General features: G+C 43.0%; 2 protein-coding genes across 3 annotated transcripts in view; one reads left to right on the top strand and one right to left on the bottom strand.

Moving 5' to 3' along the window:
- dnah7 (dynein, axonemal, heavy chain 7) overlaps nt 1-6,746 on the top strand; it is a 79,864-nt gene extending 73,118 nt beyond the window's left edge. Inside the window, exons 63-66 of the mRNA XM_085374872.1 lie at nt 1,810-1,962; nt 3,735-3,912; nt 4,648-4,751; nt 6,491-6,746. Coding sequence (XP_085230998.1) covers nt 1,810-1,962; nt 3,735-3,912; nt 4,648-4,751; nt 6,491-6,697 — 642 coding nt within the window. The 3' untranslated portion in view covers nt 6,698-6,746. The remainder of the gene's footprint in view (nt 1-1,809; nt 1,963-3,734; nt 3,913-4,647; nt 4,752-6,490) is intronic.
- A 3,660-nt stretch (nt 6,747-10,406) lies between these two features.
- Nucleotides 10,407-18,447, bottom strand: part of slc39a10 (solute carrier family 39 member 10) — a 35,633-nt gene continuing 27,592 nt past the window's right edge. For both annotated transcript variants that reach the window (XM_085374049.1, XM_085374048.1), the window contains 7 exons: nt 15,736-15,911; nt 14,673-14,837; nt 14,401-14,509; nt 14,022-14,315; nt 13,401-13,481; nt 11,179-11,369; nt 10,407-11,009 (listed from right to left, as the gene is read on the bottom strand). In XM_085374049.1, coding sequence (XP_085230175.1) covers nt 10,857-11,009; nt 11,179-11,369; nt 13,401-13,481; nt 14,022-14,315; nt 14,401-14,509; nt 14,673-14,837; nt 15,736-15,911 — 1,169 coding nt within the window. In that variant the 3' untranslated portion in view covers nt 10,407-10,856. The remainder of the gene's footprint in view (nt 11,010-11,178; nt 11,370-13,400; nt 13,482-14,021; nt 14,316-14,400; nt 14,510-14,672; nt 14,838-15,735; nt 15,912-18,447) is intronic.

The following is an 18,447-nucleotide window of genomic DNA, read 5'->3' as shown; positions in this document are numbered from 1 at the left end:
AAGATCTCATCCCGTGGGGTCAAAATGATCATGAGAACAGTGAGCAAAGATCCCAGAACCACACGGGGGGACCTGGTGAATGACCTGCAGAGAGCTGGGACCAAAGTAACAAAGGTCACCATCAGTAACACACTACAACGGCAGGGAATCAAATCCCGCAGTGCCAGACGTGTTCCGCTGCTGAAGCCAGTGCATGTCCAGGCCCGTCTGAAGTTTGCCAGAGAGCACATGGATGATACAGCAGAGGATTGGGAGAATGTCATGTGGTCAGATGAAACCAAAGTAGAACTTTTTGGTATAAACTCAACTCGTCGTGTTTGGAGGAAGAAGTAAGTAAGTAAGTAAGTAAAATTTATTTATATAGCGCTTTTCACAGATAAAAATCACAAAGTGCTTTACAACACAGAAAATGGGAATATAAAACAATATAACAGTAAATAAAACAATGTAAAACAATAAAACTATAAAAACAGCATAAGAAGAAATTAATCAAATGCTTTTCTAAATAAAAATGTCTTCAGCTGTTTCTTAAAACAATCAATGGAGTCCGTGCAGCGAAGAGACAGTGGGAGAGAATTCCACAACCGTGGTGCCACAGTCTGAAAGAAGAATACTGAGTTGCATCCCAAGAACACCATACCTACTGTGAAGCATGGGGGTGGAAACATCATGCTATGGGGCTGTTTTTCTGCCAAGGGGACAGGACGACTGATCCGTGTTAAGGACAGAATGAATGGGGCCATGTATCGTGAGATTTTGAGCCAAAACCTCCTTCCATCAGTGAGAACTTTGAAGATGAAACGAGGCTGGGTCTTCCAACATGACAATGATCCAAAACACACCGCCCGGGCAACAAAGGAGTGGCTCCATAAGAAGCATTTGAAAGTCCTGGAGTGGCCTAGCCAGTCTCCAGACCTCAACCCCATAGAAAATCTGTGGCGGGAGTTGAAAGTCCGTGTTGCTCGGCGACAGCCCCAAAACATCACTGCTCTCGAGAAGATCTGCATGGAGGAATGGGCCAAAATACCAGCTACTGTGTGTGCAAACCTGGTAAAGACCTATAGTAAACGTTTGACCTCTGTTATTGCCAACAAAGGTTATGTTACAAAGTATTGTTGTATTTTTGTTATTGACCAAATACTTATTTTCCACCCTGATTTACGAATAAATTCTTTACAAATCCTACCATGTGGATTCATGGATTTTTTTTCCACATTCTGTCTCTCACAGTTGAAGTGTACCTCTGGTGCAAATTACTGACCTCTGTCATCATTTTAAGTGGGGGAACTTGCACAATCAGTGGCTGACTAAATACTTTTTTGCCCCACTGTAAATTATACAAGTATTACAGGAGTCTGAGCAGTTGCACTCCCAAATAGATTCTAACACCTTCATATAATTTTGATTAGTTATTTTATTCTTTTCTTAAATTGCGACAAACACACTTGGAAACTTGGAAACAGCATTCGATGATTGACTGTAATTAGACTAAATGAAATTAATAAAGCAAAGTTCCTCTGCATATAACTGCAGTCCTGTTGTTCAAAGGTTAGAAAAATAAGCCTAGACACTTGCGTGCTTGTCTTTGTAAGTTTAATGAACACATCTCTTTCTGAGATGTTCCATCGTCACCAGACTGAAGAGAAAGCCCAAGACTCACAAGGGGAACAAAGCACATCATAGTTCATTGTGGTATCAAAGGCCCCCCACAGAACAGTAAGAGTTCCCCATTACGCACCTGTCTGTCTCCTGCTAGCTTCAAAGAAAGTTAATCACATGTGTGTGATGAGTGGGTGTGTTTGTGTGCAGGGTCTCGTGGTGATGTCTGCAGAGCTGGAGGAGGTGGTCAGCAGCATCCTGAAGGGTCGCATCCCAGCCATGTGGATGAAGAAGTCCTACCCCAGCCTCAAATCATTAGGAAGCTACGTCAACGACTTCCTAGAGCGACTGACGTTCTTGCAGGTGACTAAAACAAGAGAACTGCATCAAATAAATTGGATTCTGGTCTGTTGACTGGAGTTTAGTTATAAGGATCTGACCATTTTGCTTTTTTTTTTGAGCCAAAAGTGAGCATACTTGGATGAGATGGTGGCTAGTGAGTTTGTTTAGGAAGCTGCATTTGAAAAGTGCACAGGTGTAACAGAGAAAGTAACATTTTACTTCCAGCCCATCTAAGTCCTTTACTGTGAATTAAGCTCATGAACTTACCAGATCAATGCATTAAAATTTTCCTACATGCAGCACAAGGCGATAAACATCACCAACAGGTTCAGATCAGCTCTTCAAGTTACAGGAGCGAGGCCTCGCAGACCGTGTTGTTCAGCCCTAATGTCGATCACTCACCAGGTTAAACTGGAAAAAATCTATGCCTACAGTTTTAATGGATGAAGGTCTAAAACTTTCGGAGAGCATCTTGGGGTTAGTATCTTGCCCAAGGATATTTGGCATGACTGGAGCAGACAGGGATTGAACCACCAGCCTTCCAATTAGTGGAGAACATGAGCTAAAGTCGTGCCTAAGTCAGGTATTATCACAGCACAAAATAAAAATTGTAAAGCTGATTAAAAATTAAATAACAACATAAAAATGTTTTAATAAGGTATTAACCGCATTTTTTACACATAAGTGTTATGGATGAAAAACTTAAGTCATTGCATACTTTTGCTGTATAACGATCTGCCTTAAGCTGTGCCACACTTGGCACACTTACACAAGAGTGCTTTATTCCACAGTGGCTTATCAACACGGAGGAGGCAGGGAGATCTGCTGTATTATGCATTTTAATCATGAGCAGAGTTGGCACTGGAAACACTTGCAGCCACATGACCTACCATGTGAGTCTGCAAAGTGAAGCGCTTCATCGAACAGTGCTGTCAGTTCCCACGGCAGAAATATCCTCCTCCTGTTAGTACCCACTCAAATGAAAAGAATACTGTGTGTGTGTGCATCCACTCGCAACTCCCTAAAAGTGAGCTGGAAAGTGCTGTGTTTCTTAACTGTGACTGCATGTTTGTTTAGGAGATGTTGGTAAAAATAATAATCCCTGTTAACATTTATGAATACAGAAATCAGTAAAAAAAAGGAGGAAAAATTTAACTTTTGACCCTACAGTGCAGGGATTTGGTGCTTTGTTGTTCTGTGAGAGGATTTTGCTGGTGTGGGTTGGGTCCACCTGCAAACCAGTACAAAGTTGCTCTAAAGATCATATTTATCATCTTTTCCAGGAGGACAATGCCCCCATCCCGACGGACGTGAGGGGTCTGTGATTGGATGAAATTGTGATCACTTTTGTTTCGGGGCTGGGGGTCGAAGGCTACAAGTGTTTTCTTATTCCTGTAGTGATTTCCTGAATTGGCAGGTTACATTTATTGTAATGCCACAGCACTAGCATGTGGCATGCTAGTGCATGCTAGTGCTGTGCCTCAGTGTGTGTCGCTTGATTTGTGGTCCAGACTGAAACATCTCAGGGATCAAGTGAAGAATTCAGTTTTAACATTACAATCTGTCATTTAAATAACATATGTGCTGTAATTCCTTTTGTTTGTATAAATCAGGAATTATCACAGGTTAAATTAGCAGCTCAACATAATATTAAACATATTGTACTTTAGTTACCTGCAGTGTGTAATGTTGACATGGACTTTCTTGTTCTTCTGTGCATTTATTTTTTGACTTGCTTTTCCTCACTGACTGTTTTGACTCTAAATGTCTTCTTTTCCTCTGTGTGTGTTCAGGAATGGTACGACAAGGGCGTGCCTGCTGTATTTTGGATATCAGGATTCTTCTTCACCCAAGCCTTTCTCACAGGCAGCCAGCAGAACTACGCCAGGAAGCACACCATCCCTATCGATTTGCTGGGCTTTGACTTCGAGGTCCTGGATGACAGACAGTACAATCAGCCTCCAGCGGATGGTAGGATGCTGCTAGGAGAAAGAAAACAGCAGATAGGATGAGGGAGCGTGGCCTTGGGTTAATAGTGTAAGCAGGGTATTAGGACAGGTTTTCTAAAGGCCCCTCTCATTAAATGAGGGTAAATAAAAGATACGGGGAAGATGGAGAGCACTTTTAGTAGGAAGGAATCTGAGAGATGAAAGAGGGGAATTCAAAATGAGGTTTCAAAGCAGAGAGCGAAATGAGAGGAACACAAGTGGTGGGTGTAGGAGAAGAAACAAACAGATGAAAGTGACACAAGGCTGACTGAATACGAGAGAAGCAAAGTATAAAGTGAAAAAGTAAGTTAAAGTAAAGCATCCCTGCCTCTCTCTTACATGCGGGCCTGCATCAGCCCCTCGCTGTGCCTCCAGCTCCGCTGTGAGATTCTCAGTCAAAGTCTCACATAAAGTCTCATCCTCAATCAGCTCCCTGCTGGGCCCCCACCAAGCTAACACAAGCTATACTGCCAAGCTACAAATCTGACAGTGTGTTTGTGCATTTGGGTGTGTCATACTGTAGGGGTGCCAACATCTAGTTATCTCTAAGTCATGCCCCCTTTTCCAGCCTATTAGAGGAAGAGCCTGCTGCACTCTGCAAACAAGCAGAGGTCAGTTCAGCTTAATTCATGTAGAAATGTGTTTGTCCAAATCTGCAGTTTGTAGAAGGTAAGGTTTTAATATCACAGTAAGAATGAATTGTGTGTGTTTGTGTCAGGTGTGTACATCAGAGGTCTGTTCCTTGATGGGGCGCGCTGGGACAGAAAGACCAAACGTCTTGCTGAGTCCTATCCCAAAGTGCTGCACGACTCCATGCCTGTGGTGAGCAATCGGCATTGCGTTCATGTTGGTCCTCACCTTTTATTTCTAATAATTTTGTGCTTTTTATTGAATTTTTTGCAGCTGTTGTGAGCCCTCACAAATAAAGCGCATCCTTATGGAGTTTTTCAGGGCTGATAAACAGATTAAGCTCTGTTTAAAAACTGTTTTCTGATGTCACAGCCTAAAGGCATCATTTAGTTTTCACTCAGCACTATTTTCTATTCCAGATTTAAGCACCAGTGTCAAGGCAAAAAATCATGATGTGTATGGCAGAATAAGAGGAAAAAGGCATTATTTGTAACCAGCTGATAATTCAGTAGAAAAAAACCCCACAAAACTTTGAAATGACTGGATTTGAAAGGCCTCGGTTGGAAGGTAAACGCTGCAGCGCGTGTGTGAAACTGGCTTATGAATGCCTTCCTGGTGAGGCCCCATGCAGAAACACGTAGAGAGAAGCGTGTTGGTTTATACTTTATATTACAGCTTGTGGATTTGAAAGCTCATTGTGGGCACTGTTAAATGAATTTGTGGAGCTGATAGCAAAACACTGCAGGCACCTGGTCCAAAAAGGCCCCAAAAAGCCGTGTTGCATAACAAATTCTTACATAAAGTTTGCAGGGAGGAGGTTTATTGATTGTGCTTGTGTGAATCCCTCTGGCCATCAGAAAGAAAAAGTTTTTAATTGTTGCGTTGCTCGTAAACCCCAGTGCGACAGCTCTTACTTAAGAAGGGACAAATACTGCAAAGGAAGCGAGCAGCAGCCGCTGCGGGTGTAGCTGCTGCTTCACCCAGGAGGATGTTCTCTGGACTCGGCTGCAGCCTCAGCACTATTTTACATTCTGCCTGCAGGACACTTGTCTCCTTCCCATCCTTTTATTAATTAGCAGGGCATGCTGTGGCATATGAAAGCAGAGTGATGGAAGTAAGAGCCGGTGGCTCAGAGCAGCCACTGATCAAGTTTTCCTTACGGTTTGAATCTTTTCCATTCTCTCTTCTTCACAATGCAGTCAGCGCCTATGAATTATGCACGAGACTGACTTTTTTTTAATATTCAGACAGTTCAGGGCAAGTTATTAACAGAATCAGTTCTTGACAAGAGCGGAACTTAATTAAAAATGTGTTTATTATTTGTGGGGAGAGAAAAAAGCAGCACAACAGAGGCTGCCGCGCCTGCCTTTGAAATGCAAATCTTCGCTGAGGCGCCCGTTATGGAACCAGATGAGCAGTTTTTCAGGCTGCAAGTCTACAAACAGTTTTTGTTTTTTGGGTTTTTAAAGATGTTTTTTGGAGTGGCCCAGTTTATCCCTTTTGCATAACCAAGACTTCTTAATAGCCCAAGGGAGCTCTTGCTCGTTAATGCTATTGTTTTATAAGTTTGTCCCCAAAGTTCCAATTTGTAAGTTAATGTTTGGATAACAAATCGAGAGCCAGGTTAGTTTCCACTGCAGCGAATGCTTATCGCTCCATCCTGACCTCTGAACCCCTTTGAAGACACCCACGCCCATCACAGTGCATTTATCCTGCAATCAGGGCTGTTTCCTTTTGTGTGTCATCAGCGGAGGCGAAGCAAACCCCCAAAGCCAGCTGAATTATTCCACCAGTCAAATCTTATGAAAGGAAAACAACCTCTACACAACCACGGCTGCTTTCCAAACTCTAAACAGATCACACCCCAACACTTTGAGGTGCGACCACCCCATCCCGTCCCCTCTGTAACACTCTGTGCTTCTCTCTGTCAGATGTGGTTGAAGCCCATGAAGCGAGGCGACATTCCTGAGAGGATGTGTTATCTGGCGCCCGTCTACAAGACGAGCGAGCGACGTGGCACCCTGTCCACCACTGGACACTCCACCAATTATGTCATCGCCATGACACTCAACTCCAACGTTCCTGCGGAGCACTGGATCAGAAGAGGGGTCGCTCTACTCTGCCAGCTCAGCTCGTAGTCTCAGCTTTGGCTTACGTCTGGATTTGTTTTACACTCTGACGTGTAATTAAAAAAATCGGGAACAGAAACCGACGCAGGCTCTCTGGGCTTTTTTTCAGAATGTTACAAACCTGCAACGCCAAAAAATGACACCAATAATCATCCACAAAACACACAAGAGCACGTGTCGTACACAATGTCAGTGCCACGATGCATCAGCTGGACGACATCAGTGAGGCTGGTCGAGCTCCTGTAAAGGACCTCTTCACGCTGCACTGGATAATAACACAAACCACAATCTTCTCCTAAACGTAACCAAGCTTATTATAGTTAAATAAAACTACAACCAGATATCAAAAATAAACATTAGTTAACTGTTGTGAATTTGGAAAACTAAAATGACTTAAAATATGGAGGTAATACATTTGGTTTTAGTACCAGTTAAAACATTAAAACTTGCTGATGAGGGGCTGATGGACACATTTCTTCAGGCTTTGAGTGTCTACAAGACCAAGAAGACATATGCCCTCCACACAATATCATAATCATTACAAAGTCTGACAGTGATCTAACAGAATAAAAACTAAACTCAGCATGGTTCTGCCGGAGGTTTCTTACTGTTAAAAGGAAGTTCTTCCCACAGTCGCCAAAGTTCTTGCTCATAATGAGTGATACTGTTGGGTTTTCTCTGCAAGTATTATTCTAGGGTTTACTTTACAATATGAAGTGTCTTGAGGCGACCGTTGTGATTTGCCGCTGTGTAACTAAAATTGAATTGAAAACTGTAATAACACTGAACGTCAAAAAGTCGTTTCTTAACACCGAAACTTGACCAGTGAAAACCAGCAAATCCACCATAGAGACAAAAGCTGCACTCATACTTGTTTAACCTTAATTTACTTCTGTCACCCCTCAAACCTCCTGATCTCAACTCCTTATAGGATTCTTAGCCCCAATAGTCCTGATCCAGATACCTGACACTGTGCAATAGCAGCATCGGACAGATACATGCGAACCCTGGAATAAAATCACAGCTTTTCTAATGAACAGGGCATTGACTCAGCTGCACAGTCTGTTTGGTTTCTTCACAGATCCATCTTCTGGGTCACTCATTTACAAACCAGCTTCAGCAGATAAAGTGAGGGGAGGATTGGCAGGAGTGCTGCCAACAGGGTTTCTCAGCTCTCTTCCGCCAATTTGTGCCGGTGTGGATAAATGTGAGAGCCAGAGCGCAGTTTGACGGGTTTAACAAGCAATTATTACGCATTAGCTCGAGCAGATGTTCAGGTGATATATGTAAGAAGGAAACTGTGGTGGACAGAAGGTCTGTGGACTACATCTGCCAATCACCGGTGAATTTGTTGTGGTAAATATAAGAGACAGGCACCGAGGGGCAAGATTATGGCAGAACCATCAAAGATCAGGAGTCCACGAAGTTTCCAGAGTTTATTTTCCTTCTGTAGGGGAGAATGTACAGACAGGCAAAAAGCAAGGATATCACATTTTGCATTTTATATCCAGGTCACTAAACAAATATACACAGAGCAAAGCAAATATGATCATGGTCTTTCTGCCTGAGAAACAGTGAGGAAACTTTGGGCGATGTGTCACAAAGTCTTACTGAGCACTCGACAGGGCGGTAAATGTTTAAATTATTTAAAAAAAGAAAACAGTCTCTATTGGAGGAAAACAATCAAATAGATGTAAACTTATATTTTAAAAAGGGGGAAATAATAAGCTTCATTTGATTCTGAATTAAAATACATTCAGGTCCCATTGCACTAAAATTCCATGTGAACATAAGATGAAATAATAAAACACTTGTACAAAGAATAACCGTGCAGATAATAAGAAGACTGTGGTCACGACATAATCTGCTTCAAAATAATAAAAAATTAAAAAAAAAAAAAAAAAAAAAAGGCTTGTAACACCGTCACAATACACCCTGGACAACCTCCCATGATCTTCACACAGTTCATTTAAAAAGGAACAAAAGTTTTCACCGTTTTTACTCTTGCAGTACAAAGAATAAAAACACCCAACACGTCTGTACCGCTTCACTCATGATTCAGTCAGATCGGTGAGACTCATGACGATTTACAGCCAGTTAAGACAGACGATGGATGTCACACAGTGACAGGATAACTGAAGTCTGCGTGCTCCAGCAGCTGAAGCCAGGATTGGTAGCTTTAGCATGTGAGCCACAGAGCAGCCAATGGAATGTCGGGGTGGGCGGGATGATGGGTGGCATCAAGCACCAGCCGCTGAAAATCCACACTGTGGCAGGTTTGGGCACAGCCAGCACAGTGACTACACATGGTTGGAAAAATACTCCCATTAAATAACCTTTGTGCTGTGGATCGATAACCTGGTTAATCGATTACTAGAAGTGCTGGGATGTTTAGAAGCACTGGAGTGTACTGCTCTTTGCGTCATCTGTCACAGATTGTCAGGAATTCATTCTTCAAACAACACTTTTAGCAGGAAGAATTTTTAGCTTCAACTTTTAGCTGCACAACAAGTGACGCTAGACAGACCTCATGTATTTACAGATGTATGTCTCATCAGTGAAGATGAGACAACTGAACCTCCTACCATAACTACAGACCAGTTTGGTCCAATGGGACAAAGCACCTTTCATGAACTCAAAGAGGCACCCTAAATAAAAATCGAGTAAACTACAACACTTGTTATGAAGATAAAAATAAGTTTAATTCACATTTTGAAGTCGGTGACTCTCAAAGAGGCCTAAGTAAGAAACGTTCTCATTTAGCTGGAGATAGTTAGACCCTTACAGAACAAAGTTGGCTGGACGTTTGCAGCATTTGGTTCCCAAAGTAGACAAAAAGAAAACACTGATTACTGTAAATGCTAGTGTGTAAAGGCTTTGGCAGCTGTTAGCAGCAGCTGTCAGTAACCCTTTTCAGACACGCTTTAAAAAAAAACAAAAAAACAACAACTTTCATTTACAGGATCTGAATGTTCCCAATTTAGTTTTTAGATGCACTCCTTTGATGACTTTAGTCACATTGGCTTTGCGTGTATTTGCATCTACTCCCACTAAGAAACATTTGGGTTGGCGGTCTGATGCTTGCTGGTGGGAAACGGCCACGTTGTGACGGTGGCGTCATGTTACATCCCACCAGCAGCAGTAAAAACATTAAAAATCTCTAAAAACAGTTTTTGTCTCAATTATAACTATTCAAAGCACTGAAGAAGAAGAAACCTATGTTTGAATTACAGAATACTCTCACTTGTTACCTATCCCATGTCTGAAAAGGGCTACTACAAACTACAAAGGTTTAGTAGTCTTAAAAAAATTAGGCGGTAAAACATAATTCTAAGGGCAAAACTAAAGTTAATGGCAGCAAAAATAAAATAAAAACTGAGTAATTAAGACAATCTCCTACACACAAACAGCTGAATTCTTTTCTGTTTTGATACTGCAGCTTAAAACTGTCAGCGTGTTTTGCAGGTGAAGCAACACCAGCTAAAATAGTTTATTCCACATGTAGCAGCCAGGTGGGGCCGGGCGTCGCTTTTAGGGCACTGTGCGATGCAGCTGTGGAGCTGCTCCAGTGGCCGGGGCTTGGCACGACGGCGTTTGATACACGACGTGATCACATAAGACAGCGACGATGGATGGCAGGTGAAACACACACCACAGATGTACGCAGCACAGCTGACAGGACACAGCACAGAGGGGATGAGAGACGAGGACACGGGGAGGTGTACGACGACAACACACTAACAACAGGTGATGATGGATAGGCGGCGAGCTGCTGAGCCGTGACAGCTGCCTCTCTGTATGAACACACGCCCTGCACCACCTCACTATCTACATTATTTTATTCTTTTAAACGTTCAGAACAGAGGAGGTGTATCCTGGTTGGGGCATAGCTTTGCTCCTCCGTCACTCTGCCTCTTTATGTTTCACGGGGAGCAGACAGATTGGAACTGACGGAGGAGAAGTGATGGAGGAGCAGAGTATAAACACCACTACCAGAGTCATGAGATATGCATAAGCTACCGCAGCATGTTTGGAATGGAGGCACAGGCCATGAACGAGACACGTTGCATGCAAGACCGGGCCGTTACATTGCAAACAGAGCAAGTGAAGGCCAAGAACAACACTAATACATCCAGCTCTCCCCTCCTTCTGCTTCCTCTGTCCTCCACTAGAAGCCAAAATCGAAAACAATGCGGTCTTCGAAGATGGCGATGAGCAGCATGATGCCGAACCCAGTCAGCATGCCCAGGTTCTGCAGGATAAAGTGTCCCAGCTGGCACCGCTTGTGGTCCTCACTGTCCCCGTGAAGCATTTCTGGCAGCTATAAAAGAGACAAAGTAACCAGTTGGGATAAGACTCAGACTTTCTGGGATTAGCATTGCAGATCAGGAGGCAACGAGAATACGAGCGACTGCCCGTGTGTGGGAGAGGAGACGGAGTCGGGGGACAATTATCACTCTGGGGCTGTGGAGCGCGCTCAGCCAACTCACCATATCCACCAGAGCCACATAAAGGAACATGCCAGCTGTGATGGCGAAGATCCAGTTGGTGACACTGTGCGTGTACTGGCCCACCGCGGTGCCAATCAGCATGCCAACGTAGGCCATGAGGGCGGACAGCAGATTGTAGGCAATAGCCTGCTTCACCGACATCCCGGCTTTCAGCAGCACCGCAAAGTCACCTGTTGGCCAGAAGACACACTTGTTTAAACAACACACACACACACACACACTGTGTGTGTGGTAAAAGCAGAATGACAGCTGTATGTCTGACTTCTGTTTACCGTCTGAAGAGTGACATGCTCTTTGTGGAGTACGAACTCCTCGGTGAGCAGCGAGGCTCACTTCATGTAGTTTTATTTATTTTTCCGGTTTATTCCATGACTCACTTTGCCTTCAGTGATGAGGTGAGCTTGTTCTAAACAAACCTTCCCACACGCATCCAACCACCACCACTTTCTGTCTTCACATAGGTGGAGGAAAAAAAACCCAGAGCCGCACTTCATATACTTATGATTACATATGCATGCAGTAGCCTCTCTACCCTCTTCAATCATCGCCGGGGCCAAATGCGAGAAGAGGCCCGAGTCTCAGCGGAAACGCCCTGGATTTGGAGAGAGAGATGAATACTGAGAAGGGGGGTGGCCTACATTTCCTGCGCCGTGTAACAAGCGGCCTCTTTTCCTCGCTAATTACCACAATGAATATATTACCACTCTGCTCTCATCCATCAATCAACCCCGGAGAAAAGAGGAGAGAACTTAACAGACGGTCCACGCACACCTCGCTTCACTGGCATTTTTTTTGTCAGCCCCCCTCTTCAACTTTTCCTACTTCCCCCTCCTGTTCCAAACCGTCAGACACGCCTGCTGCCGCCTCATCTACTGCAATTAACACACCCATCACTGCCAATTAGTTTCACTCTGGGTGGTTAAAGAACCCTTATAATCATCATCTTTTCCATCCAGCTGCCAGTCGGGGGACAGTCTTTGTGTTGAGGAGGAGCTGAGAGGTGCACTTGTCAAACTGCTGCGTTTGTCTGACAAGCTGCCCGACGGGAGTGAAGGCACGACAGCGAGCGCTGCTGAAGAAACGGGCACCGAATCAACAGGAAATGTGAAATTACGCGGGGACAAAGGGACCGAGCTCGCATATCTCCACATACCGCTCGAGACGGTGCTGCAGCAGTTAGCCATCTGGAAACTTAAAATAGAGAAAGGATTTTTAAAAATGTGTTCTTTTTTTTTTTTTTTTTTTAATTTATTTATTTATTTAGATATATATCTATCTATCTATAGATATATCTATAGATATATCTATCTATCTAGATATATCTATCTATATCTATCTATCTATCTATATCTATCTATCTAGATATATCTATCTATCTATCTATCTATCTATCTATCTATCTATCTATCTATATATATATATATATATATATATATATATATATATATATATATATGCTGATTTTTTTATTTTTGCAGACGGTCATTAACTGGTACTTTCTGCTAAGCGCTTTAATATTACAGACTCAAAAGCCTGTTTCTTCTCCTTTACTCATTTCCCCTCTAAAACACAACAATAAGAGAACAGGGTGCTCTTGATCAACACAAGGGGAGGGGGCAGCCAGACAAACCTAGGTTATTATTCACCAGTTCACACGCAGCGGTAATTGACACTAGTCTATTCATCAAGAACACAAACGAGGCAATGACGCTGCAGCACAATGAGACACATCATCAGTACTGATCTGCTGTGGACGGGCCCATTGTCTGTCTTCTTTGCCCCATCCTCTTCCTCTCTCTATAAACAAACCGGCAGAGGAGAGCACTGCGGCGTTATTTACAAAAAAAACAAGCATGCCTGAACAAAGCTGTTCACTGCTGCTGAATCACACGGCTCCTCAGAGGAGGATAGCTGAATGCAAACGAGAGCACCGGCAGCTGTATTGAACAGCGTGTGCCAGGCTCAGTATATCATCTGCTCTGACAGATATTGGCGAATCATCTCAGTGCCGTCGTGTGAAAGCACGAGGCGGTGATTTAGACGCTGATTATCATTACGGGAACCAAAGCCTCCACAAAACAGCTTTGTTCCACTTGTTGAATAAATGAAGCGTGCAGTGTCTTGTGTGTAATGAGTAAATGAGTTGCTTTTGACAGTTTTATTTATTTTATCCCCCCTTCACAGTGTCTTAGTGCACGTACCGAGTTCATGAGGTAATTCGTGGCAGAAAACAGCCACTGATGTGCTGATGCCACCTGTCAGGTTTGCACTGAACGCAGCGCCTGTAGAGTTCAAAGTGTCAGAGAAAAGAGAAAGAAACAGACCATTAGAGGAAACTACAGACTGCTGGGCATCTACCAGTTAAATATTAATCTTCTGCCAAAAGACTGCTGGTTCAAGCTTCAAGCTTGGTATATAAAAAAAAAAAACAAAACCAAAAACTGTTTTGCGGGAGACCAACAGCACCGTGTTTCCAGACTTCAGACTTAACATAGACCCATTAGGCCTTATTTTCTGTCAGACATGTGCCGTTACATGACTGGATGTTAATATTAAATGACTAAAGTGAAGAATTTCATCTATTTAAAAGTGATCTCAGATCTAAAAGCTCAAGCTTTTATAAACTCTAAAACTAAAAGCTCGAGAGACAGATATGGGAGCTGGGAGTGATGTCATGCCCAACCGGACTGCATTCCAGCATAGTCCTCACTGCTTTCCTCATCTAATGGGCATCATTTGGAAAACTGTTGGTATTTCAGTCTCTGCTTTCAGTGCCACTGGATTTAAATCCTGTATACTGGTGAGTTACAAAATCGTGGTACCTATGGCGAGGCCATCGCTGAAATTGTGCATGCCGTCTCCCATGATGACCATCCAGGCAATGCTGGCTATCCCAGCGTCCTTCATCTCCTGATCCGAGTGGCAGTTTCCTCCATGAGAGTGACCGTGTCCGTGCGAGTGCTTCTTGGTTTTACGTCCATTCTCCTTGGTGGGGGACTGACTGAGGTTTGCGGGTGCCAGCGGCGTCTTGTTGGTGGGAGAGTCGGGCGTCTGGAGCTCGGTGAGCTGCGTGTCGTTGTGGCTGTTGTCGCAGGAGACAGCTGTGCTGTCAGGGTCTGGCAGAGGGAGGAAATGTTAACGGGAGGACCAAAGGAGCTAAAGCTCGTAACCTGCTGTAAAGATTCACGAACAAACACTAACCTTCATTGAGCGGCTTAAGGTGGAGCCACTCTGCATCCGAGCGCCGATTTAACTTATGATCTGACAACTTCCTGCCAATCTTGCCCTCCTCATTCACCTTCTTCATGCCCTGTGAGCAACAATGCTCATTATATATATATATTTATACACATTTCTTACACTGTGTTGCTTCAAAAGAGTTTGAACAAAAGACAAAACCTAAGGCAGAAACAGAGGTTTAGCGTCTGATAACGGCCCACTCCATCACCTGCAGCTGGATCAAGGTAACTCACCCTCTGGTCTTTGTAGTGCTTAAACATGCCAATACAGTGTTCAATGATGAAGAGGAGGTAGATGCCGGCCAAGGCTGTAAGCCCCTTCCACACTCCATCAAAAGCTGTTACCATATCTTCTTCCTGGTCGGCACCATGTTTGCTGTGATCATGCTGCCCTTGAGACTGAAGACAGGAAGAGGAGCAACAGTTGACTGAGCGACACATGACATTCACACATTCATCAGAGCAGCGTAACCTGGACTCACTAAGAGGAAACAGTTACAAAACTGTTCAGTGGAACTGACGTTTTCATGTCATCAACATAAACAAATAAACACAAATGTGACACTGTTGTACAAAAACAGATGCTATAATTCTCCACAGTATACAAGTTACACATTTAACACAGAGTTAACAGTTGCTGATTTCCTTTTCTACATAGATGTTAAGGCTGTCAAGTCTCGCGTCAGGTCAGAGGTGACATAACATTTGCAATAAATTCTCAAGATAATTTTGATTTTACTCAAAGGGTTTTTAATTCTATTCTAATAACGTTTAATATAAAGAATTTCTCTTTTCTTTGACTTCATTAAATGTCTGTTACCATTTCACAGCGATAACATCAACGTGTTAAAATTAACTCAACGAAGCCCGAACCATGAACAAACTATATCAGTATTTTTTATATGGAGCAAGCAATTTAGTTTTTTGGGGGACCAAAAAAACAAAACAAAAACACACTGATGATCTGGAGGTGTCACAACTCACAAAAACTCAGGTATCAAATATCACAATGGATGTGAATGGAAGTCGTTTGTGGTTCAGTATTTAAAAACGAAGAAACATGAAGCCACCGTTCTTCTGATTAACCCACAGAATCCACACGTTCTGGTTCGATTCATTTCCACTGACGGAGCAAGTTGTGCTTGTAGTTTTAGGCTCTTTGTCACAAAAAGGTCATTTCTGTTACCACTTTACCCACTTCCATCGATTGCACAGGGGACTTAATGAAGTCGCCGCTAAGGCACCACAAAGACATTATTCCTGTGTTTAGAAGCTGCCGTCTGTCTTTTGTACTTACGTGAGGCAGCAGGTGAAGGAGAGCGTCACCACTGAGCGTGCCCACTGCCAACGCTACCAGAAAGGTGAGCAGGAACTTGAAGCACGATTGCTTGAGGATGGGCACGAGTACGACCCCCAGCAGAGACAGCAGGCTGATGATGGTGATGGACACAAATCCCCAAATCCAGACCCACACTGGAGGAGGAAAAATAAACACAATAAATTAAATGATAAAATATGAGTATTATTTATCGGACAGCTTATTTTTTTCCCCCCATTTGTTTGGTAAGGACTTTTTGTTTTAGAAAAGGTACAAAATAAACGCTTTTTTCATTTCCAGTCAAACAACGAGAGACGACACCATCAGCTGCAGCTTTATCATCACATGGCTCATGGCTGCAGGTGTTTTCCCCCACATTGTTCACACATGAAGGAAAGCATCCTCCAGAGGTTTTAAATCCATGTGTCCTTGTGATGACACACGATGCCTAAAGCAAAAAACACGAGGTGACATTTCAGCAGAATTCTTCTCGCCTCATTTTTCATTCAAGGCCAGAGTCAAGAGACGTGAAGCGCCAGAGAAAAAGTGAGAAAGGTACACTATCATTTAAACTGTCAGTCGAGCTGTCAGCCCAGGACGGTCTCAGAAGCGAGAAAAAGTTTTGTCGTCAAACACGACAAAGTGTTTAATGTGGTATGAAATTCCATGTCGCACCAAAGCTGGTCCGTGCTCTCTAAAGCGATGCTGGTCCTTCACTGCTGACATTCACCTAAAGAACATCTATTGACTGACACACTTAGTGCATGTAATGCACATATTACAGACAATTGACTTCAGGGAGGCTATTTGAGAACCATGACACGAAACACAAACAACACTCACCAACACATTTCAGAGACTTTTTTGTTAACTATAGTTCGATGTAGCAGCTGTTTGTGAGGCCAAACAAGTTTTCCATATGACAAACTCTAGGTTTTGGTGGAGCTTCAGTCATGCATACAGCCGTATCACAGGTGACACAGAGCCAGCAGGAAAACCCGACAGGCAGACCTTCTCTCCTCTTCTATTCGGCCCCAGTTGGCGGAGCTTTTGAAGACATGATCTGAAACATGTCTTACACCTGACGGAGTGGTCTTTAAAGAGGCTGAATCAAGCTGTTACTGTACCATTACACAGCTGTGGGATTTAAAAAAAAAAAAAAAAAAAAAAAAAAAAAACACACTACCAAAGACATCTCTCCCCAAGCGCCAGGCTCACTACTCAGAAACAGGAGGCTGGAGATCCTCCTGGGGAAAGTATTGTGTACAAGTGGTGTGTCTGATGCTTGTAATTAGCTTTTGGGAAGCTACTCTTTTCCTCTGAAGCCATGAAAAAAGTCAGTATTTGACTGAGGATCTGTGTGCGATGGATTTACTTGCTGACGCCCCTTTGACAGTGGAGTGAATTCAGAGCACAGGCCGAAGCTGAGCACTGAGACTCTTTGAGCCATTTGGATTCAGGCTATAACGTGCACGACATTGTGCTGATGTTTTTTTATTCCCTCATTAATTAGACCGACTTGGGCTAAAATTCTCATAAACCTCCCAACATTACTTTCTGCAGTTTATACCCCGTAATGACGGGCATGTTGGATACAGTTCACCAACATCAATTAAAAGGTTCTCCTCTCGCTGGCTCCTTCCCTCGGCTCTCCCTGTTCACTGTGTTCCCATACAGTACTTTGTGTAACACCACGCAGCATCATCTTTTAGTTTGTTCAATTAACTCGTGCCCGCAGGACTTCAGACTACTGGAAAATGCTTCGTTTTGACATTTTATTAAAGTCTTCACAGATATATTCATCTTGGCCACAAGGCTCTGGGTGTGAACTGAAAGCCCGCCCACCTTCCATTTAAATCTTCTGTTTGTACAAGGCAGCCAATTGGATGAAAGCTGGCTTAAAAAAAAAGAGAGAGAAAGAAAAAAAAAGCCTTGTTTGAGATACAGACTAAACTAAAGAGCTGAACAAAGACCCAGTTTAAGATAAATAAAGATGATTTTGTTTGTGGATGGTGATCATGTAAAGCTACTCAAGCTACTAAAGGTCCCCTTTAAAAACTTTGACTCCAACGTGTTCAGAAAAGTGAACAGAAATAACTAAATCTTGCCTTTAATTCGAAATAATCCTGACATCAAAATATTTCCTCTCAAACTGGCAAAAGGGCGTGAATGACGAAGGCTTCTAACACGCCCACTTATAACATATGATCGCTCCTGGGCTCGCCATGTTTCCTCACACTGCAGGCCGTGAGTCAGCACACAAAAATACCACAAAATGCATCTGGCGCACCCAAAGGATACCAGCCAGGGAGCATCTGACTGATCTGCACTGCCGAGATTCACCAAGGCCTCAGTGGTTTATTCATGAATCATAACATGTATATATGCATATGAATATATAAAAAAAAATAAATTATGTTTTCTACCATTCTTTTCTACTTTGTTGTTCAAGGATATTTTCTTTTGGGGAGGAAGCAAAGTCAAAAATGTTTAATTCATAGCTTTAAAGGTTCTCTTGGACCAAAGCAAAGTGTTTGCGTCCTAGTATGAGTCACTACATATGTATTTTTAATCCTACTTTATGGTAAGAATGATGGGAAAGCCTGTTTTTAAGCAACTATCAGTGATTAGAGTACAACAAAGAAGTTATTTCTCCTTCGTATGTTAAACTTCAACCTCAGTCCTGTGCAG

Source organism: Diplotaxodon limnothrissa, linkage group LG16, assembly GCF_057381915.1.
Source record: "Diplotaxodon limnothrissa isolate DT_005_m linkage group LG16, D_limnothrissa_male_GT1.1, whole genome shotgun sequence".
In the NCBI taxonomy this organism is placed as follows: Eukaryota; Metazoa; Chordata; class Actinopteri; order Cichliformes; family Cichlidae; genus Diplotaxodon; species Diplotaxodon limnothrissa.
This window is presented reverse-complemented; position numbering and strand designations above follow the sequence as displayed.